This window comes from Syngnathoides biaculeatus, chromosome 3 (assembly GCF_019802595.1).
Source record: "Syngnathoides biaculeatus isolate LvHL_M chromosome 3, ASM1980259v1, whole genome shotgun sequence".
Lineage (NCBI taxonomy): Eukaryota > Metazoa > Chordata > Actinopteri > Syngnathiformes > Syngnathidae > Syngnathoides > Syngnathoides biaculeatus.
This window is the reverse complement of record NC_084642.1, coordinates 15,768,201-15,792,561: the sequence shown is the minus strand read 5'-3', so window position 1 is coordinate 15,792,561 and position 24,361 is coordinate 15,768,201. Positions and strand designations below refer to the sequence as shown.

The 24,361-nt window shown below is 40.9% G+C and overlaps 1 protein-coding gene across 1 annotated transcript in view; it reads right to left on the bottom strand.

Annotated features, from left to right (window-relative positions):
- Positions 1–501: 501 nt before the first annotated feature.
- Positions 502–24,361, bottom strand: part of LOC133497496 (protein unc-13 homolog C) — a 137,157-nt gene continuing 113,297 nt past the window's right edge. The window contains exons 26-32 of the mRNA XM_061813390.1: positions 22,954–23,081; positions 20,591–20,643; positions 18,292–18,372; positions 15,722–15,869; positions 9,837–9,929; positions 2,570–2,729; positions 502–1,358 (exon numbers count right to left, since the gene is read on the bottom strand). Coding sequence (XP_061669374.1) covers positions 1,073–1,358; positions 2,570–2,729; positions 9,837–9,929; positions 15,722–15,869; positions 18,292–18,372; positions 20,591–20,643; positions 22,954–23,081 — 949 coding nt within the window. The 3' untranslated portion in view covers positions 502–1,072. The remainder of the gene's footprint in view (positions 1,359–2,569; positions 2,730–9,836; positions 9,930–15,721; positions 15,870–18,291; positions 18,373–20,590; positions 20,644–22,953; positions 23,082–24,361) is intronic.

Here is a 24,361-nt window from a genome sequence, read left to right as displayed (position 1 = left end):
GAAGGCAAGGGGGTCGGGACCCTGCTTGGTTGTTACCGTGGAAACATGGGGAATGATGGGGAAAAAATGAAATGCATGAAAACAATTAAAGACAAAAAAAACCTCAGAAAACACTTAACAGTGCTTGGTGACCAACAAATGAAACAAATAAAATTACTAAATCAAAAAAAGAAGCAACTTCACAAGAGTGCTGTGTGGCAAACATAAGAGCATTATAAAATAAAATACTAAGGACAGTGTTGGGTGGGGAGAAATATAATAAAAATATAATAGACTCCACAACAGTTTTGAGGGCAATAAAATAATACATTTGGAAAAAAAATAACGAAAACGGCACAAAAGTGCAAGGTAGCATGAATAAAAAAAAATGTATAAAATAATGGAAAAAAAAATAAAGGGAACTCAACAACAGTGCTGAGGGATAAAAATTGTAGTAGACATTAATCATGACAAATAACTGGGTAGCAAAACATGAAAACTAATTTTAAAGAGCAACAAGGAACACTACACCAGTGGTGGGTGGCAAAATGTTAAAAAAAAAAAAAGCAAAACCAAAAATGACAGACTGCAACAATCAGAACACCACACAGTCAGAAAGTGACTTACACTGGATAATCGAGCAAATTTTCCAACATACCAAGTTCATCGCCGTAATTCCTTCATGTTTTGTTCTTTTTTTTGTTTGTTTACTGTAGTTTTTGTTTGAACTCCACTGGTTTGGCACTTTATTGGAACAAATCTCAGTTCAAAAAAGACTAAGTGGTACAAAAGGTTTTTTCTGTGTTTGTTTGAACGTAACTGGTAGAATATAGTACTTAATTATAAGCATACGGTCAGTAAACACTTGTACGTACTTGTAGTATTCAAATGAACATTCCAACAGATGTTTTTTTGTTTTTTCCTTACACACATGCACAGAAACAAACAAACAAACAAACAACTTCCTCGCTCCTTTCCTACTTTGGATCATCTCAAGAAGAACAACCATCCCTTCATTCTCATCTTTAAGACAACACCACTCGGAAGGAATACTACTATTTTTTTTTTTCCCCCACACACACCTCAGTTGGCATTAGGAGACTTCCTCCGCTGAGCGTGTGTCCGTCTTGAGACGCACAAACTCTTTGGCCACCTCATCGTTGGTCCTTTGTGAGAGTATCCGCAGGATGGTGAGGCCCGTCTCGTCTGTGGCGATGCTCTTCACCAACGGGTAGCAGGCGGCACAGCTGGCCGAGTCGGCCAGCTCGCGGAGCTGGATGACGGTCATGCCAATGATTCGGTCCTCGCGTGCGAAGCAGTAGTCCTTCACCGACACGTGCAGCTCGTACGCCTCTGGGCCGTGCTCGTTGCTCAAGACGCTATTGGTAAGAGGGAAGGCAAACCTCAGATCTTCAATTGATAGTAACATACAGAAAACAACCATTCGCCATTCATTAGTCAGTGAGATGATTTTTCGCTCAGCTTGACTCGGGTACATGTTCGACATTGGTTCGGTTTGCTCAGGTGGTCGTACTCAGAGAATTGGGTCAAACAACGAGGCAGTTTTTACGCAGATTTTTTTTTTTTTTTGGGGGGGGGGTTAAGTCCGATTTGTATGACTTCAGAAGTCATTTGAACTCAGAGGTTCCACTGTATTTCATTTTTACTAGTATCAGCTTTTAAATTATTTGTACATTCATACAGTATGTCAATTAATAGTTTTTAAAAATACATCTTGCCCTTGTCATAGAAGGGAAATGTTTTTAATTCAGTTTTTCTTTATTTATACGTGTGTGAATGTTAAAATGTTACTTAAATATCCTGTACAGTCCATCAAGGTTTTATGACCATGACAATTTAGCTCTGGTATGCATTTTTTCTTTGAACATTATATACTGCGAAAATCCAAAATACAAAGTATGTATTAGAATTGCAATCACACTTGTCTTCATAATCAGTATGACAGCTCCAGTGAAAATGATTTTGCTTCTTGACAACAAAACAAAATGTCAACTTAAGGTAAAGGCACCGTTAAAAAAAAAAAATGAAAAAACAAAAAACACAATAAAATAGGGTTCACACCTCCACTCTGTTTTAAAGTCCATCCATCATCCATCCATCCATCCATCTATCACTTCTCTGTACCACTTAAACAGCTAAATTTTACATGATTTGATTACAATAAAAAGCACATTTTTGCTTTTCTTTATAAAAAATATATTTTAAATGTGCAAAGAAGATTCAACTCAATCAATCTTTGGTGTTATGGTGATGTTCCATTGTACTACGACCAACATTTATGAAAATTTTGTGACAGTGTAACTGTAAAGATGTTGACCAACACCATATTTACTTCCATTTGTACTTCCTGCCAGTGTAGTTACCTGTACACTTATCCTGTAGTGAAAAGAGACACTCATATTTGGAGATTGTCGAGTGGATTCTGTTCTGTTTCCTGCCCCCAAATTAAAGACTCACTTTAATTCAATTGTTGTTTAAAGTAAGAATTTTTTTAAAGAACAAGAACTAATGTGCAACAAGAGTGCTATCGACTCGATATGTATCAACAGTGTTTCCTGTCATTACTTACTATTGGAATGTTTCATTGTACTTTGGTGACCAGTTGTTATTCTTGGTCTTGGTGCTAAATTTGCGTTTCTTGTCAGCAAGGTGCGGCCCGACGGCGTTGACCTCGACGAATGGCCGGAACATGGCGGTGGTCTGCCACTGGAGGTTGTTCACGCCGACAACTGAAACACAAAGGATGAATTCAAGCCGTGAACAGCGATGAACGAGCCCTCAAATTGGAAGGTAGGGCTTGATGCGAGTCAAAAGTTTGAAAGAAAGTCTAGTCTAAGAAGCAGTGTTATTGCATATAAACTTGACTCTTTCTGCCAGACATCACCTATTTATCTCTGACAAGTGAGGCATTCATCACATAAGATATTTCATCAAGCTCTGACCTTGCGGAGTAGTTTAGTGTTTTCATATATCATCTAGTGTCACTCATGCTCCCAAAATATTTGTTTTGCTGCAAATATTGTGTGTTCATGTATCTGTGCAAGATACATATAGTTACAGATGGAAGAAATTAACCTGCGTATTTACCTGTCACAGAATAATAGTTTTGTTTTCAAGGATTAAATTAGGTAATAAATTTAGAGAACCATCACTACTTCATTGTACTTACTTTGTGACAGTTCAGATTGGTGGGGTGCCATAAGATTTTTGTGTCATAAAATGTGTCTTGGCTGAAGACTTGGGAAATACTCTTCTAATAAACGTGGTACAAATAATACAGCTTGTGACTGACAAAATCTTTGGTTCAAATTTGACTCAGAGGATCCACTAGAAATGACGAAAATGACCCTGGACCAAGGGTCACCAAACTACGACCCCGGGGCCCTTTCCAGCCTGTTGTGTTTTTTAGTGGCAGCATGTAACAAGATTCAAAATTGACATCACCTGTGTCGTTTGGCTGCATTATATTGTTTCATTTCTATATAGAGTGGCAAGGTAGGAGAAGAGATTATGAAACCTGTTTTCATCTCTCACTGCCATGTTTTCCACAGTTGTTTGCGCCACTTTGTGCTCAAAGTGAAGCTCAGCTTATCACAGATAGTTAAGCTATTTTTTTTTTTACAATATTTAAATGTAATTACTACTCGTATCTTTATCTACACTACTGTATTATTTTTAGTATGTTAAACAAATCAAAGGTGAAGAATGTGTAATTAGCCCTTCTATCCTTCGATATTTCTGCATGCCGCCCTTAGAAGAAATATTTTGGACACCCCTGCCTTAAAGAAAGCAAAAAAATTCAGATTGCATGGGATCTTTATGTAGATCTGCTCATGATAGACAAATTTCACGATCAGTAAAACTGGTTTTAAAGGCTGAACTTAAAAAAAAAAAAATGAACTTTTTAGCTGTCATTATATGCTTGGCGCCATGGCGACAGACAGGACTGATTGGTACATTTGCTGCTACAGACTATAATGTAGCCCTATGGGGGCACAAACCAGTGCAATCTGTAGGCCGGTCCCAAGCCCGGATAAATGCAGAGGGTTGCGTCAGGAAGGGCATCCGGCGTAAAAACTGTGCCAAACAAATATGAGCGTTCATCTAAAGAATCCCATACCGGATCGGTCGTGGCCCGGGTTAACAACGCCCGCCCCCGGCACTGCTAACCTGCAGGGCGTCGGTGGAAATTCAGCTACTGTGGGTCGAAGACAAAGAAGAGGAGGAAACCGGATCCAGCGTCAGAAGAAAAAGAGGAATGCACAGAGCCTACAACTGAGTGTAGGGACTTTGAATGTTGGGACTATGACAGGAAAAGCACAGGAGTTGGTTGACATGATGATTAGGAGAAAGGTTGATATTCTGTGCATCCAAGAGACCAGGTGGAAAGGTAGTAAGGCTAGAAGTTTGGGAGCAGGGTTTAAATTATTCTACCACGGAGTAGATGGGAAGAGAAATGGAGTAGGGGTTATTTTAAAGGAAGAGCTGGCTAAGAATGTCTTGGAGGTGAAAAGAGTATCAGATCGAGTGATGAGACTAAAATTTGAAATTTAGGGTGTTATGTATAATGTGGTTAGCGGCTATGCACCACAGGTAGGATGTGACCTAGAGTTGAAAGAGAAATTCTGGAAGGAACTCGATGAAGTAGTTCTGAGCATCCCAGACAGCGAGAGAGTTGTGATTGGTGCAGATTGTAATGGACATATTGGTAAAGGAAACAGGGGCGATGAAGAAGTGATGGGTAAGTACGGCATCCATGAAAGGAACTTTGAAGGGCAGATGGTGGTGGACTTTGCAAAAAGGATGGAGATGGCTGTAGTGAACACTTATTTCCAGAAGAGGGAGGAACATATAGTGACCTACAAGAGCGGAGGTAGAACCACGCAGGTAGATTATATTTTGTGCAGACGATGTAATCTGAAGGAGGTTACTGACTGTAAAGTAGTGGTAGGGGAGAGTGTAGCTCGACAGCATAGGATGGTAGTATGTAGGATGATTCTGGTGGTGGGTAGGAAGATTAAGAAGACAAAGGTAGAGCAGAGAACCATGTGGTGGAAGCTGAGAAAGGAAGAATGTTGTGCGGCCTTCCGGAAAGAGGTGAGACAGGCTCTCGATGGACAACCGAAGCTCCCGGAAGACTGGACGACGACAGCCAAGGTGATCAGAGAGACAGGCAGGAGAGTACTTGGTGTGTCATCTGGTAGGAAAGGGGAGAAGGAGACTTGGTGGTGGAACCCCAAAATACAGGGAGTCATACAAGGAAAGAGATTAGCGAAGAAGAAGTGGGGTACTGAGAGGACTGAGGAGAGGCGAAAGGAGTACATCGAGATGCGACGTAGGGCAAAGGTAGAGGTGGCAAAGGGTAAACAAGAGGCATATGAAGACATGTACACCAGGTTGGACACGAAAGAAGGAGAAAAGGATCTCTACAGGTTGGCCAGACAGAGGGATAGATATGGGAAGGATGTGCAGCACGTAAGGGTGATTAAGGATAGAGATGGAAATGTGTTGACTGGTGCCGGTAGTGTACTAAATAGATGGAAAGAATACTTTGAGAAGTTGATGAATGAAGAAAATGAGAGAGAAGGAAGAGTTGAAGAGGCAAGAGTGAAGGACCAGGAAGTGGAAATGATTACTAAGGGGGAAGTCAGAAAGGCACTACAAAGGATGAAAAATGGAAAGGCAGTTGGTCCTGATGACATACCGGTAGAGGTATGGAAGCAATTTGGAGAGATGGCTGTGGAGTTTTTGACCAACTTATTCAACAGAATACTAGCGGGCGAAAAGATGCCTGAAGAATGGAGGAAAAGTGTTCTAGTTCCCATTTTTAAGAACAAAGGGGATGTTCAGAGCTGTGGGAACTATAGAGGAATAAAGTTGATGAGCCACACAATGAAGTTATGGGAAAGAGTAGTGGAGGCTAGACTCAGGACAGAAGTAAGTATCTGCGAGCAACAGTATGGTTTCATGCCTAGAAAGAGTACCACAGATGCATTATTTGCCTTGAGGATGCTCGTGGAAAAGTACAGAGAAGGTCAGAAGGAGCTACATTGTGTCTTTGTGGATCTAGAGAAAGCCTATGACAGAGTACCAAGAGAGGAACTGTGGTACTGCATGCGTAAGTCTGGTGTGGCAGAGAAGTATGTTAAAATAGTACAGGACATGTATGATGGTAGCAGAACAATGGTGAGGTGTGACAGAGGAATTTAAGGTGGAGGTGGGACTGCATCAGGGATCAGCTCTGAGCCCCTTCCTGTTTGCAGTGGTAATGGATAGGCTGACAGATGAGGTTAGACTGGAATCCCCTTGGACCATGATGTTCGCAGATGATATTGTCATATGCAGTGAAAGCAGGGAGCATGCAGAGGAACAATTGGAAAGATGGAGACATGCACTGGAAAGGAGAGGAATGAAGATTAGCCGAAGTAAAACAGAATATATGTGCGTGAATGAGAAAAGTAGAGGGGGAAGAGTGAGGCTACAGGGAGAAGAGATAGCGAGGGTGGACGACTTCAAATACTTGGGGTCAACAATACAGAGCAATGGAGAGTGTGGTCAGGAAGTGAAGAAACGGGTCCAAGCAGGTTGGAACAGCTGGCGAAAGGTGTCTGGTGTGTTATGTGACAGAAGAGTGTCTGCTAGGATGAAGGGCAAAGTTTACAAAACAGTGGTGAGGCCGGCCATGATGTACGGATTAGAGACGGTGGCACTGAAGAAACAACAGGAAGCTGAACTGGAGGTGGCAGAAATGAAGATGTTGAGGTTCTCGCTCGGAGTGACCAGGTTGGATAGGATTAGAAATGAGCTCATTCGAGGGACGGCCAAAGCTGGATGTTTTGGAGACAAGATTCGAGAGAGCAGACTTCGATGGTTTGGACATGTTCAGAGGCGAGAGAGTGAGTATATTGGTAGAAGGATGCTGAGGATGGAGCTCCCAGGCAAAAGAGCGAGAGGAAGACCAAAGAGAAGGTTTATGGATGTGGTGAGGGAAGACATGAGGGCAGTTGGGGTTAGAGAGGAAGATGCAGGAGATAGGCTAAGATGGCAAAAGATGACACGCTGTGGCGACCCCTAACGGGACAAGCCGAAAGGAAAAGAAGAAGAAGAAGAAGCTTCTACAGACTATAAAGCACTCGGAATGTAACTTTACTTTTGATGTTGTGGCTCAGAGTGAACAACAAAAAGAGCTGAAAATGGGAGATTAACGTAGAAGGCTGCACTCAGCCTCTTGTGTTGTAAAAAAAAAAAAAAAAATAAATAAATAAAAGGCTAATGGTACACTCCACTATCTTGATAGAATAAATGTAAGGCTATGAACATGTCGTCATAGCGATTCTGTTGCTAACAATGTGTATGAATCAGGATGATAAAAGAAAGAAATGGTGCCCTTTTAAAAGAATCAGCGCAGGGAGACAAGTGCAGCAGCAGGGGGTCAATGATTACAAGTCTTTGGCCCCTATTGGTGAAAATCACCATTAATTAAAATTGATAGAAGGGGCTATTAAAGAACAAGAGTACCTCCCACATGTTGCCTGTGGTTTTCTGTACAATGAGTTGTGTTTACTGTACAGTAAACGGTGCCATTAGTGATTTAACCATTAGCTCACTAACTGAGTTAGTTTAACATTCATCCATCCATTATCTGGGCTGCTTATCCTCAACAGGGTGGCGGGAGTGCTGGAGCCTATCCCAGCTCTCTTCAGGCAGGAGGCGGGGTACACCCTGAACTGATTGCCAGCCAATTGCAGGGCACAAATAACTATTCGCACACACATTCACACCTATGGGAAACTTCGTTGTCAATTAACCTACCCTCCACGATTTTGGGATGTGGGAGGAAATTGGAGAAAACCCACCCAGGCATGACATGGGGAGAACATGAAACTCCACACGGGTGGGGGCATGATTTGAACCTTGGTCCTTAGAACTGTGAGGCAGAAATTTTAACCAGTCATCCACCCTGCCACCAGATTTGATCATATATTTCCTCTGGAACAAAAACAGTGGTAGCTGTAAGATATGGTCTTCACACTTAATAGTCTATTTTCGCAGACACCCCATCCGTGGCAAGGTACAAATGCTGACAGATCCAAATTTTATTACAAGTACAAGGCTTGCTGTGTTTGGCAGACTGGTCTGTGCCAGACTGGAAATTCTGGTGCACCGAGGGAGTGTCCTGAGCCTGACAGACTGATAATTTGGTGGCACAAAGTGGGTCACAAGTTACACCCTTTAAGACCACCTCTAATTGCTGGTGTAGGTGAGACTGGTTTAACATTATTTGGGGGAATTTGATTAGGGTACAGGCAGACGGACACTGACCTCTGAGGACATATTAAAGTCACCAGTGGTAATCGCCATCTTATTCTGGATACCTGCACATATTGTGTGTAGCCAGGGACATGACAATGCTCCGGTGACACATGAATGGTTCAGATTGTGCATTGTGCTCTTCTAAGCAGAGATGTCTCAGTCTCTTGCTTTATTTGGTGGCGAATGAAGTCGACTGTAAACACCCCCACAGTGGTGCAGCCTGCCCATTTTCAGATTCGACATGAATTGCTGGTCTACAAAATTACCAACACTCATCCAACCCACCTCTGGTGCACCTTTGGTCCTCCCACCACACCCTGCCACACGCTCCGTTATTTTTGCAACGTTCACAAAAATAGGGCTCTTTTTTTCCAATTCAAACAGCAGCACTTACCAATTACTGACACTAAATACCATGTTGAGTCTTAACGGTTATAAACTCTTTTTAAATTTAATCTGACTGTATTGTACATGTCCTCACTCTGCAATGCTCTGCAAATTCATGTTTCTGTTCTGGGGATCTATGCACATTACCCTTAGTTCTGTCCAGTCTTATTATTTGCATTTTTTTCTCTGAGTGGGTTTAGGTGTTAAATACCTTTTAGAAGTGACATATACATATCATTGCTGTCTGGTTTTAGCCATGTCTCTTATCTTTTATTTTTTTTCTGGGCACAGTAAAAAAAACATTTTTTATACCAAGATACATCAACAAAACCTCAAATTGTCGATGACTTGGTTATGAAGTGCCATCTCCACAAAAGCAAATGCAAATCATGTGATAAAGTCAGGCTCCTAAAAACATTTCCCATTTAAGGTGGGTCAGATGATCAAATAGTGATACTGGTAATTCTAGCAGGACAACTCCTGGCTGCTTCACAGTGACAGGTCTCCTACTCACAATACTCTGAGCATCTGACAGTTCCGGGCTGAGAAGAACATTCCCATGCATTTTCCGACACACTACTATTTTGAAATTATAGATGACAAGTGGGTTGTGAGAATGGGAAATCATTCCAGGACTGCAGAAAGGCTTGGGAGAGAAGGTTTGGAAGCTATGTGAGACTCCAAGACAATTATTTCGAAGAGGAAAACTTGCAGTTTGTAGTTTAGATTTCAAATATACATTTTTGGATACCAGTCCTGGAACCTTTCTGACACTTTGTATGTTCGAATGTCACAGTAATCATGAAGCGATGATACAAATATTTTCATCACCTCAATTGAATCTAGCATTTGTCATGTTGTTTGTCACCAGATTCAATTATTATACTGTGCAGTCCAAATAAATGGTTCCTTTCAAATCATGCCTTCACCAATGTGTGCAGTTGGTGAACTAAATAACCTCCCCTAGCCACCGTTTGAGGGAATATAGTATATTTGTTTCCAAATGGAGCCATACGCACAGTCAACTCCTGCTTATTCATTTTCGGGGCCCTGGCAGCACAATCATCTCAAGAGTTGCCTCAGGCGAACGAGTGTGAATACATTTGAATAGAAATGACAACCGATCCAAAGCTCACCCTTCACGCCGACTTTGTGCTCCCCGGTGCCAGGGTGAGAGATGAGGTTCACTTGTATGGACACCTCGCCCACCGAGCCGTTGCTTGACTGAGCTGAAAACACGCAGCAGCAAAAAAAAAAAAAAAAAAAAAGTGAGGGAAAAGGCGAAGTTAAAATTCTGAGACATAGCCAGACCGCCCCCTCCCCCCCAAAAAAAAGGGAAAGCATGTTTGTTACAACAATATTGGCCACAAAACACTTTCTTTTGCCGAAGGCTGAACAACAGCAGCAAGAAGAGTTACATTTTTTTTTTTTTTTAAAGCAGAAATATTCTGTCTGGTTTGAAGGCTGGGAAGCGGCAAGTGGCACGAAGGGATGTGCTAAATAAATAATGCTATTTCACAATGAAGTCATCCACAGAAATGCCAACAAAACAGTGCGGGCTTAACTTGGGGTAATACTGGTATAGACAGCACTGCAATGCATCTTACAGAGCAGTATCTCTCAAGTTTTGACCATTTCATGTACAGTTGCTGAAGGCAAGCAAAATGTTATAAGGTACTTTTTTAAAGTTCAATCAAAGCAAAAGCCATACCATCACAAGCAGTCATTTGTACACAGTTAACAGTTAAATAGTCGGAAAAATGTATGTAGCATCCGGGTTTATTAGTGTTCCATTCCGTTTGGCTTTATGAGGCCATTGGCCACTTTAGATAATATAGTAAATTTTACTCCATTTTAACATCAGATAACTACACCTTAATATCTAGCTAGTTGTCTGCTACCTTTGGATAAATTGCTAGATCGGTGGTATAGATTTCCTGTGACGGACACACATCTAAACACAGCAGCTGTCGCCATGTTGGAGGCCAACTTAGTTTTTTTTGCAGCGCTTCTTGAGTGTTTCAATAGAGGAATTGGATTGATAGCCATTGTCAAAAAATAGTGAATTACTGTGCGGCGTTTGGCTGTAACAATATATGTGGGAGGGGCAAAGTGTCATTTTACTTTTTAGCAGTGCCAATTTTCAAACACATTGAGAAGACTGAACATTTCTCACAGAAAAGACAAGATTTTGGCTTTCACGAATCAGTTCATCTAATCACTGCCTGAGAAAAATTCCTTGTGTTTTTATACACTTGGCCAATAAAGCTGATTCTGATTCTGATATTAGCACTAATTGCTGCTGCAGCCAGGTGAGGGCGGATAGTGAACACCAGAAGGTTGCGAGTTGGTCCTCGTACGGCTGAGGATGAAGGAGCATGGTGGACCGATAGCTGATGGTTACGTGCCAAACACACCGCGTGTGTCACGCCATTATTGAAGAAAGAATCCATGGGATTTTATGTAATTATTCTCCAAGAGGAAGATGAACAAGAGTTACTGCTGCATAATTAAGCCAAGAACTTAAAACAATGTAACATAATACTACTTTTAGCACATAAATGTGCTGACACAATAACAGCAATGTTCATAATTACATGCAGGTATATAATTCATGATGTAAGCTCAATAAAACAGAAATGTCACGGTACAATAATATCATCACAGTGTACAGATACAATAACCCTCCACTATTTGACAGTTTTTGCTTCACAGTCCCGCTATATTGGAGATTTGAGGTTGTCCTATATTTTTGTCTTGCTCTCGCTCATCAAATGATGTGGCAACCTCCCACAATATCAAAATTTCTGACAATGATAGTCTTTTTATATGCCACTGATATAATATTATAGAGACTAATAAATCAAGTACATTCTTATATAAGGACAATTCACAGTTCAGGGACATTCAATTCTAAGGAACATGGAACAGTGTAAATTAGAACAATAAATAAAATAGAGGATCTTGCTGGAGCGATACACAGCCGAGTGTGAAGCGGATGGGATGAGAATCGGCACCTGCAAATCCGAGACCATGGTCCTCAGTCGGAAAAGGGTGGCGTCCCCTCTCCAGGTCGGGGATGAGATCCTTCCCCAAGTGGAGGAGTTCAAGTATCTTGGGGTCTTGTTTACGAGTGTGGTAAGAATGGATCGGGAGATCGACAGACGGAATGCTGCAGCCTGCAGTGATGCGGACTTTATATCGGTCCATTGTGGTAAAGAGGGAGCTAAGTCGAAAGGCGAAGCTCTCAATTTACCAGTCGATCTACATTCCTACCCTCACCTATGGGCATGAGCTCTGGGTCGTGACCGAAAGAACAGGATCCTGAATACAAGCGGCCGAAATGAGTTTCTTCCGCAGGGTGTCGGGGCTCTCCCTTAGAAAACATCTTAGATTAATGAAAACATCAATAAATCACTCAGTCTCTGTTTACAAACTAGCACTGAAGCCAACTACTGCCTGAATGTTGATCATGTGTACCGCTGTGCTTATTGTTTGTGAACAGTTAACTTTCTCAAATGTGCGTGTTGTGTGGGGAATACGCACACAACTCCAAGTGCTGAAGTCTTAACGATTTCGCCGCAGTTGAGTGAGCTGTTGAGCTCCTTAGCCTGCAAGCTACTAGCTTGCAGGCTAGCGAATTTAATAAACAATTACTTTCCCTTTGCCCCAGTTGTGTGCCTCCACAAAGCAAATGCCTTTCTGCCAGCAGCTTGCCGTGCCTTGAGCGGCGGCAGGTGTTACGACAACAGTGAAACTATATGGAGTCCAGAAATAACTCCAGTGTCCATTGTATGGAACGATAGCCCGTCCCACTGTGCTTCTGATTAGCTAGCACCAAGACAGGATTCATACTTTGTATTCGCTGGGTGTGGAAGCTGTTCACCAACACACACACCGACCCATACGCACTGACGTATGCACACACACACACACACACACCACACACACACACACACACACAGCTGGTAGAGCGGGTCTTAAACCATGAATCTACAGACGCAAAATCAATATCCCCCATGTGTCCCTGCAGATTTTTGTGCATCGCCGACACAGGACACACATCAAACAAACAAGATTCCTGGTTTAGTATTCATTTTCACTTCCAATCATACCTTTCTCAATTTTATTAGACACTCGTTATTAAGCCAACAAATTCAAGGCGAAATTTTACACTGGACCAGTCAACTAGTAAACTTTGAATTTACAGAACAAGATTTTATCATCTGGGAATCAAACTCTGGTAGAAACTGGATATCTTATGATTGGTGACAAAATATCAATATCATGATATAGTGCATTATTATCTCTCGCAGTGAAGTGCCAACACAACAGCATCATATGTTGATAATGTCGTTTTGCAATGGATGTAGAGTTTTTCTTTTAGTGACAATTTTGACCATGGAATATGATGTGAATATCTGCACTTTGGTAGGATTTCACTGTAATATAATTTCAACAGTCACTTTGTGATTCCCACTCCTACTGCCAATGTGAATGCAGTGCATGCAAATAAGATCGGATATACTATGCCATACTGAACTGGACATTATTTATTCCTAACACTTATGAAAGTGGCAAACTGTACGACCGCAGTCTATGGAGCGATGCACGTACGCTTCTGTGGAATAAACTAGAGCACGCTACACTCTAAATGTGGTGCTGTCATGAGCAATGGGGGATGGTGATTAATGAAGGCGTGTTTGGGAGCCAGCGCTTCGGCACAATGTTTGCTGACCTAATGCGCATCAGCCACCTCACCACCTTCACTTCTAAGCATCGCATTAGGCCATAAAACCTAGACTGATCTGTCTGTAGCGTTATACCTAAAGGAAAATGTCAGGCCGTCAGGTTGCAAGGTGGTGAGGCTCGTTCCGCCTGGCAGCCTGCCGACAGTATATGCAACCCTTTTGTGTGTGATGCACACACTTAAGCAAGCAAGGCTGAATTCACTCTTGAACAAAAGTTAGGGACCTGGAGATGTTTCAGCTGTGCTACAGTGCAGTAGGGGGAGAATTTGGTATAAATATATGAACCAGGGACAAAAGTGAGCCAGTAATGATGGTGAGAGAGTGAATTTAGATACGTGTGGTATGCATATAATCCTTTGGCCCAGACAGTTTTCTTTGTGATGTGTGTGTGTGTGTGTGTGTGTGTGAGAGAGAGAGAGAGAGAGCAAAAGAGAGAAGGTACAATGGACCGTGGGAGCCAAAGGGGAAAGGTAGTGAGCAGCTTACAGTCTTTTCCCCTTTTTGTTTAATTCATTTGACAGGTAGGAGACAAACAACCTCAGCAAATGATTAAGTCAGCTCTAAATATGAGCCCTCGAAAATAGCACCTATATAAGTCTAATTTATACTCCAAATACATCCAAAGATGTCACTGCCCTTACGTCAATTGCATTTCCATGAATTTTTTAACTGTAATCCGCTAGAGGGCACTGTTTTGAATGTTATCCATCCATTTATTTTTTTGCACCACTCAGACTCACTAGAGTAGAAGGCATAGTGGAGCCGAGCCTAGCTATTTTTGGGCAAGAAGTGGGGGTACGCCCTGAACTAGTCGCCAGACAATCCCAGGGCACATAGAGAATCATTTACACTCACATTCTGAATACAAATGTTCTGCAAATACAGAGAGCATTACAGTCAGTTTTTGACAAGATAGCAACATTTCAAACATTTTTTTAAACTGTGAGACCCCATACATGATGAGGAATACGATAATGTGTGCTTGCTGCTATTTTGTAGTGTGGTTTACTTGAGATGAACAAGTACAACACACTGCACCAACGACTATATCTCAACTGACAATTAGAAGGAAAGAAAAGGCAAAGAAGAAAGTAGTAGCTGGGGAAAAAAGGAAGCAAGAAAGGAGGAGAAGATGCAAATGTTCTGCAAATACAGAGAGCATTAGAGTCAGTTCTTGACAAGATAGCAACATTTCAAACATTTTTTTTAAACTGTGAGACCCCATACATGATGAGGAATACGATAATGTGTGCTTGGTGATATTTTGTAGTGTGGTGTACTTGAGATGAACAAGTACAACACGCTGCACCAACGACTATATCTCAACTCAAATTAGAAGGAAAGAAAAAGCAAAGAAGAAAGTAGTAGCTGGGGAAAAAAGGAAGCAAGAAAGACCAGCTTTTAGCTCAACTGATCTTCTCGTCAATATTATTGCGGTAAAAGACTCTTAAGACATTCTACAGACCGTCAACCCGACCAGTTGCTACTATATTTGTGGACAGAAACAGCGTAAGCTTAAGGTCGTTTCCTAATTGGCTATTTTTTTTCATTTTGTTGCATGTCACAATTACCAAAACCCAGCAGGTCTCAGTTTAGCCCACAAACATAAGGATTTGCTCTCAAATATTTATGATTGGCAGCCCTGACATTTTCTTGAGCATATCAGGGACGGAGGGAAAAAAAATACTGTCCAAAACGCCCTTACCACTCAGGATAATCATTTAAAGACATCCTACAATTTTGGCCTTCACTGACTTGATCTGAAGATAAAGGAAAATGCTCAAATTAGGCCCCATTGCTTCTTGCTTCCAGGACACAAAAATACAAATACAGATAAGCACAGAGCCCTGCAAAGATGGATTTAACAAAGCATAAATAAGCCTGAATAGGAAAACATGCTAATTGAGATTTTTTTTTTTTTTTTTACACAACTTTGGAAAAGAAAATAGGAAACATTTTTATTTGTGGTTTAAAAAAAGAGCACTATCCCATGAACCTGGCAAAAAGACAAAAACACACTAATATGCAGTTATTGGCAAAGGCGAACATTAAATTTCCATTTTTACTTTTAACAAAAGGTAATGCCATCATTTTGAAAAATGTACATGTTCAGGTCTGTTTTCAAATATTTGGGCTCTGTTGAAGTTGCAAAAACAGTGTTGTCATGTCAACAAAAGCATATAGTAAGCGGACATCAGCACAGAAAGTATTGTGATACACGAACAGCTCAAAACCGAAAATTAGACTTAATAGGTGTAGTGGTGTCTTACCTTGAGAGGTTTGGGTGCATATATATTTCTTGATCAAGGCATCTGTAGGTTGAGTGTAAAGGCTAAGAGCATATTTGAGGGACTTCATATCAGGACTCTTCTCCAGGAAGGTCTTTTTTAGCCCGTTTCCTCCAGCATGGAAATATTGCTTGAGGGGGAAAACAAACAAACAAATAAATAACATCTCCTGAGTGTACATAGAACAGTGTGTTGTGTGAATATTGCAAATGTCTCAGGGATATGTGAAATCTTTGCAGTTTTACAAAGGCCTGCAGAGCAAATGCATTTAGCCACTTTTGTACATTATTAGTGTATGTAAAGGTGGAACATGTCAAATTGTTGGGGCAGTATGTATACAGTATATATTTTACATTTTATTTATTATTGGAGGTTTTATTATGTATGTTTGTTATGATTACGATGGGCATCGTATGACCCATTATCCAACCAGTATTTTTTTTAATTTTCATTAGAAACTAAGATTCAGCAGATGGCTGGCATTTGACAACCAGTTTGTATTTGGCAATTTTCCGACTTACAGGATTGGAGTGAAATTTCAACTTTATTTGAACTTTGTCATTCACATCTTTGTCCTAAACAGAAATTATAACACTGTATTAGAGGGAGGGATCACTATTTGTGGTAGAGTTACTGAGAGCCATTCTAGTTTTTGCATAATGTCTTATTTTTATATGCGTTCCATACCCCTCACCGGAATGCTAATACAATGCATATTCAGCATATCAAACATTGCTGGGGAGATGGAGCAGCTGCCTCTCTGCTATCATTCTCTACAGGTCGGGGTTCAGAAAGGAGCACATGTACATTGGAATTGTGTCTGTAGAGCTTGCGTCACTTTCATGTGTGGACCCTTACATGGGCTCGCAGATTTAGCCATTATCTTGTCCATTAGTCCACTCGGGTTTAAAGTTCAGGCTGATTAAAATGTTTCTCATGAAAAATTTTGCTCTTTTTATCCATCCTCTATCCATTTTCTGTGCCACCTATTCTCACAAGAGTCGCGGGAGTGATGGAGCCTATCCCAGCTGTCATCGGGCAAGAGACCGGGTACACCCTGAACTGGTTGCCGGCCAATAACAGGGCACATAGAGACGAACAACAGTCACACTCACAATCACACCTCGGGGCAATTTAGAGTCTCCTATTAAATCATGTTTTTGGTATGTGGGAGGAAAACTGAGTGCCTGGAGAAAAAACGCGCAGGCACAGGGAGAACATGCAAACTCGGAACATGCGGGGCCTGGATTTGAACCCTGGAACTCAGAACTGTGAGGCCAATGGTTTACAGCTGCTCCACTGTGCCGTTAGCTCTCTTTATGGTTATAATATTTTATCTTGTTTCATTTTATTATTTTTCGCTTTTTTTTTGTTTTTGCATGAACGGTATCACTTTCATATAAAGAGTAGCCGTGTTGGATCCAAACGGTCACTCAACTACCTAAAAGCAATGCTGAACTGTGTTAATTGTGTGTTGTCATTAGAATACAGATGACACTTATCCCAGTGACACGATTGATCCACACCACAGGGTAGTCGCCTCATAGACTGTACAATCAGTTTTCTTTTCCCTGCCGCACTCCAAAAACCTCAAAAAATGTGTTGCCACACAACAGCTCAGTTGTCAAGCTTTTGCCCTCCCAACAGTCATACAAGAGAGGATTAATATGGCCACCCCGCATTCTTTGGTTTGTCGGGGATTTATGGGCCGTTCCAGCGTGCCTCCAAAATACAAATGTGACTTTAGAAATGAAACCAGCATAAAATATGCTGTGTAGTTACTCTTAAACCTGACTAAAAGGGAAATAGGACATTTCTGTAACTGCTTGTGAGGTAAACTGCTTCCCATGAAGACCAAACACTGCTAAATCAAAGGTCCATTCCATTATTGCCATTTTAGCTATGCTATACTGAACAGCCTAAACAGGGACGCGTGTTTGTCAATATGTTAAAGCTACAGTACGTCTCATTAATTTATATTTCCACGTCGGTGGTAAACACATTTTTCCTTTTTGGCATGACTGGTAGCCAGCCGCCCCCGGAACCCCCACCCACCCACCTACCCACCCCACCGATGTTGTATCTACAAAGTACCTTCAAGGTAAATTACATTTTACACATGCAGAGAGATTCAGCCATCCATCCATCAATTTTCTTCACCGCTTATCCTCACAAGGGTCGCGGGGAGTTGTGGAGCCTATCCCAGCTGTCAACGGGCAGGAGGGGGAGGGGTACACCCTGGAATGGTTGCCAGCCAATCGCAGGGCACATTGAGACAAACAGCTGCACTCACAATCACAACGAGGGCAATTTTAGAGTGTCCAAATAATGTTGCATATTTTTGGAATGTGAGAGGAAACCCACACAGGCATGGAGAGAACATGCAAACTCCACACAGGCGGGTCCAGGATTGATCCCGGACCTCAGAACTGTGAGGCCAACGCTTTACCACCTGAGCCACCGTGGCTCCACAGAGAGATTCCAGGAGCAAAAAAAAACGGTCATCCATTCATGTCTTTTGGGACTTGCTGCTTCTCTGACATAAAACTTACCTTGATAGTGGGAAGCACGAGATCCATGGCTGCACACTGACGTGGAGTCAGACTCCTGGCTTCTTCACGGATGACATGCTCCTGTGGGGAGGGAGCACGCAAACATCAAAACGATTATTAAAATAAAGTCAGGAATTACAAGATCGGGTATTAATTCTTCACTGAACTGAACAGTGGTTGCGTGTCTCCCAAATGCAGAATCAACCAACAGGGTTCCCATATTGCGCTAAGTTGGAAAAAAATCAGTTTTAATCAGTGTAGCCCCAAAAATATCTGGAAACTGTAAAATGCCTCAATCTGCAACTGTGGATCATAATTAGCACTGACAAAGCCATTAACACACCTGTGCAGACATTTATGGCGCAGTGCAGAGAAAATGCACATGCAGTTCCTAAAATTAGATCCTGCAGATGAAACACAAAACCCTGCCTTGCTTTATTATGCATACACATTTAATCAATTGTCAGCATCTGCTTAAAATTGATTTCCACAAGCCACCGGTAAAGCTGCAACCACTTTCATCAACATCTCTGCTAAAATGCAAGGGACGTGCCAAATTACACCACGTACATTTGATTTTCATTGACTCAGTTCCAGTACACGACAAGGTAAACCAAAAATAACAATCACGCAGTAAACAACTTTAAATAGTCAAATAGATTCATCCCCTAATCCATCAAGAAAAGCAAGTGTGTATTAGCTGATGCTATGTCAAATCGCCTATAATTGCTTATACCAAATCATGACTGACAGCAGAAAGTTTAGTCTAGGTGAGCCCTGTTGCTAACCAATATGGTGTACCTACTGAGATGTTGGCTTGTAAAGTTCAAAACAAGTTCAATGCAGGGTATTACAGATTATTTTAAAATATGTGGCGACAGCCTCTTTAACTGCAGTCACGTTTCTTCACTTTATTGTATTTCAGTTTATAGATTATGAGGAGTTGCTTTAAAATTAGCTGCTAACAGAAACAGTAGCACTTAATGAGTAAACGTAAATGAATTCAAAAGGCAGAAATAAAAAGGTTCCATGTGGAGTATTAAAGTTCATCTTTTACCCACAATTAGCATTTCAGTACATTTAGACGTGGTTGCCCCACAATGTTGAATAAATTATCAAATTTGCCCATTACAACTAAGTTAATGTAATTATTTTGCTAAAACACCGACATTTCAGATTAACCCATTTGTTGCATACCTAAACAAAAAAAAAAAAAAGTCAGATGAGTAATTGTAAAAATCCCAGCACAGCATCAAAGATGTTCTTTCACTGTATACAGACGGCATCTTTAATGATGATTAGCGTTCCAATAGATTCTGACCAGGTCACTCCACAATATTGTGACAGGTGACCTATAGCACTTAGCATTTCAGCATACTGTAATATGTGGTCGACAATGTTGTATAATAAATACCCCTGGCAACCATTTGCTGCTACAGCGTGGACTTGTATACGTTCTGAAAATCCCTGAAATTAGGTGATTATGACTCATGACCAGCATTAACAAGAGGATGATAAACGACTTTAACGCTTGAGGAAGGGTACAGACACACGCCCATCTGTGCACGCCTCTCCAGATGTCGCTGCCTCGAAGGACGGCAGTCTCACAAACAACGGGGACTGTTCCTGACTCGAAGGAATGCAAAAAAAAAAAAAAAACATATCCTGTATTGGGTGTGCATCTGTTGCACGACTCACAGGTTAAATGTCTCAGCTAGCAGCATACGGAAGTTGTTAGTAAAAGCACAAGTTCACAAAGCCGAAGGCATCAATCGTCCTCATGTCACATTAGCTAAAGGACAGGAGGAGCCTGGCTGGATAATGCCGAGGTGCTGCAGGAGTGGTGAACACGTTTGGTTTTAACATATGCTGGCAGCTACCCTTCCTCCTTTGACGTTGCATAATCTTTCTGCACAGACTGTGAATATAAGCGTGAAGCACATTATGCATACACTCAATGTTGCCACACTGAATCTACAATCCTTGAGGAAATGCATTTTACCCAGTATATTAATTGAACCACAATTCATGGGGTTTATTTTTGAGGTTGTAAATAGGATCTTGGCAAAAAAGTGAACGCTTTTGTGTTTGAAAATGGGGACCCGTTTCGTCCATATCGTGTATGAATATAATGACTCAGAAGACTGTAAAACATGTTAAAGTCATTAAATATATATGAACAGACCAGTACATATAAAATGGATATCTACAATGGTAGTCATATTATTGCCTGACCATAACCCCAGTGTAATATGAGTCACGAGAATGTTTTATGAAGCTAACATTATTACATGATTACCTTCAATTTGGACAATTGTCCTAAATCCTTTGCCGCATTGAAGATCATCTGAGCTCCTTGTTGCTGAAAGACAAAAAAAAAAAAATCCCTTTCTAGCATATAAATATGTACTGTTTAAGTAGATGTATTTGGATGTACTTATTTAATGTTTTAGATCATTTATACTGGACATGTTGCGCTGAGCCATTTCAGTGGAATTTTATTCTCTATACACTTGTGCGTGTCTGAATAAAAAGAAACTCTTAAGTCCAAGTCTGATAAAACAATAAATGCATTTGTAAACATCCATGAAGTATCTGAATGAAGATCCTCACAGTGAAATGACATTAACTCTATGAGACAAATGGCAGAAAACTCAATAAATTTAGACAGTATCTCCCACTTTTCACATGGGTTTAGGACAAAGGACCCCCAAATTCTTTACAATTCAGATCCAGAAAACCTAATTATTTACTCATTATATTCCCCTTGTGAAATCAAAGAGTGGCGCATGCTGAAAAGAGAAATACATATAAGTGAAGAAAATAAGTATTCGAACACTCTGCTATATTGCAAGTTTACCCACTTAGAAATCATAGAGAGGTCTGAAATTTTCATCGTAAGTGCATGTACACTGTAAAATAATCTAAAAAGAAAAATACAGAAATCACGATGTATGATTTTTTTTTAACCATTTATTTGTGTGATACAGCTGCAAATAAGTATTTGACACCCGAGAAAACCAATGTTAATATTGGGTACAGTAGACTTTGTTTGCAATGACAGAGGTCAAACGTCTCCTGTAGTTGTTCACCAGGTTTGCACACACTGCAGGAGGGAATTTCGCCCACGCCTCCACACAGATCTTCTCAGACAGGTTTCTGGGCTGTCGCTGAGAAACACGGAGTTTCAGCTCCCTCCAAAGATTTTTCGTTATTCTATTATACCTTGATATGCTTCTTACGGAGCCACTTCTTTATTTTCCTGACTGTGTGCTTCGGGTCATTGTCATGTTGAAAGATCCAGCCACGACCCATCTGCAATGCTCTGACTGATGGAAAGAGGTTGTTCCCCAAAATCTCACAATACATGCTGGGGTGATTCCTCTCCTTTCTAAGGATCATTGAGACCCCACGAGGTGATATCTTGCATGGGGCTCCACTCCGATTGAGATTGACCGTCATGTATAGCTTCTTCCATTTTCTAATGGAAAATCTATTGCTCCAACAGTGAACCTCTGTTCGCCAAGCTGCTTGGCAATTTCTCCGTAGCCCTTTCCAGCCCTGTGGAGTTGTACAATTTTGTCTCTGGTGTCTTTGGACAGCTCTTTGGTCTTGGCCATGTTACAAGTTTGATTCTTCCTGATTGTATGGGGTGGACAGGTGTCTTTATGGAGCTAATGACCTCACACAGCTGCATTGGATTCAGGATAATACATGGAATGGAGGTGGACTTTTAAAGGCGGAGTAACAGGTATTTGAGGGTCAGAATTCTAGCTGATAGGTGTTGAAATACTTATTTGCAGCTGTTCACGCAACTAAATTGTTAAAAAAATCCTCTATTGTGATTTCTGTATTTTTCTTTTGAGATTATCTCTCTCACAATGGACATGTACCTATGATGAAAATTTCAAACCCCTCCATGATTTCTAAGTGGGAGAACTTGCAATATAGCAGGGTGTTCAAATACTTGTTTTCTTCACTGTACTAGAAGTGCCCAGTAGTTCAAACCATGACCACCAATTATGAATCCTTGACATCTTGATATATGTTGGGATCTCAATTAATGTATTTTAACACACAAAACATTTTAACTTGATTCAACTACCATTGTAACACCCATAATAAGCAGAAAGAAGACAAAGAAATCTTCCAGGTTCCCTCAATGGGATAATGTTGACAGAAAACCGGCAGAGATGACTGTCCATCCATGCATTTCCTATACAGCTTATCCTCGCCTTTGCGGACTGATGTGCTGGAGCTCATCCCATCTGATTTTTGGCGAGAAGCAGGGTGAACTGTATATAGAAAAACAGCTTTTCACAGTGACCTACATTGCATGTTTTTGGGAATGTGGGAGGATATCAGAGTACCTGGGGGGAACCACGCGGGCACGGGGAAAACATGCAAATTCCACATTGGAAGGCCAGAGCCTAGATTTGAACCCAGAACTCCTGAATTGCAAGGCCTGCTCCAACACAAGGCAACTGTATGTGAATATATCAATCAAAACATACTACGGTGCTAAACTGTAAGAAACTAGTGCCTAATGGCTCTTAAACAGCAAATGATGAATACAAATATCCATGTACAATATTATTCCCAAGCACATAAATAATACTCAATGAAACCAAGCGACTATAAAACTTGCATTTCTGTTGAAACTTACACTCTGGTCGCTCAGCGGTGGTAAAACGATGGTCCTCTCGATGGTGTTCAGAACGATCTTCCAAAGCTCCTTGAGAACTCTTTTCAGCACTGTTTTCTCACAAATCTTGGCAAATAACATCAAACTGCAAAGAGGTGTTTAAAAAAAAAAATCAAGCAAGGGTTTTTAAAACGCACGAGTTCTTCATAAATAATAGGATTAGCAAGGTGCTTTAATAAGCCTGATGTGAAAGTAAATAGTCACGTCATTAAGCTAGTTTTCATCTTCAGCCTGAAAATCATTGAGTAATTCCCCATGTCGGATAGCCCACTAAATGGAAATTTCCCCTTCAAACCATTCACAATAAATCATTTTTCCATTAAAAAAAAAAAAAAATGCTTTTACGCATCAACACTGGTATTAAAAGGTTATGGAGTGCAGTAACAACAAAGAAGAACAGAGTTAAAAGGGCCTTGCAGTCCTTTGGCCGCTTGCCATCAGCGCCACACAATCCTCGATGGATTAATTTTGTCCGATCCAAGAAACTGCTATTTAATATCACCATGGCAGCTCAATCAGTAGAACAGAGGGATCTGGAACGATTCCAAGTTCGAGTTGAGGAAATGTTCGACTGGCAAAAAAAAATGTTGAGAGGTAGACTGGTTTGTAACTGAGGCCGTAACCTAGAAACTAACTACTTCCATACCTGTGACAATTGGCTTACAGGCAGAATATGTCATATACTGTTTTACTGCCACAGTAGAAATATTGCAAAACAAAAAAAGATGGATGCTAACAGAGCCAGATCGATAATAGCAAGTAAAATTGATCCATTTAAGATGGCAAGTTCTTTATTTGCTATAATTCATCCATAAACAGTAGGCCTACACCAATGTTGCATCCAATGGAGCTAGCCTCGCTAGCATAGCGAGCAACATGTGCTAGCACCATAGGTAGTAATAATAATGAAAAAAAAAAAGTAAAAGTAATAATTGGTGTTAAGGAAGTATGGTGAACTGATACGTCTCATAACTTTGGAAGCCAAGGGGAAGCTCAGTCCAGCCTGTTTTAAATGGAAGTTAGAGTCTTTGCTAAGTAAACTTCCAGGACAAAATTGCAATTTAATGGTATGGGGTTTCACTGTAATTGTCCAAAAAAAAAAAAAATCATTTAAATCAAGGAACGCTACCTTGAGGGATAAAAATAAACTCAGCCCTATTTGTGACATTATATTGTACAGATGGGAGAAAGGATTAGCAAGCATTTCCATGCCATAAAGAGGATTCCCCCTGTAAAATTACATTGACCTCAATGCTCCTTTGACAATGGCGGAGAGAGATTTCTAAACCTCAGCTGAAGCATTTATAATCTCTGTGGGTGTTTCAGGAATTGCTCGTCTTTCACATAATCACTTTTTTTTTCCCC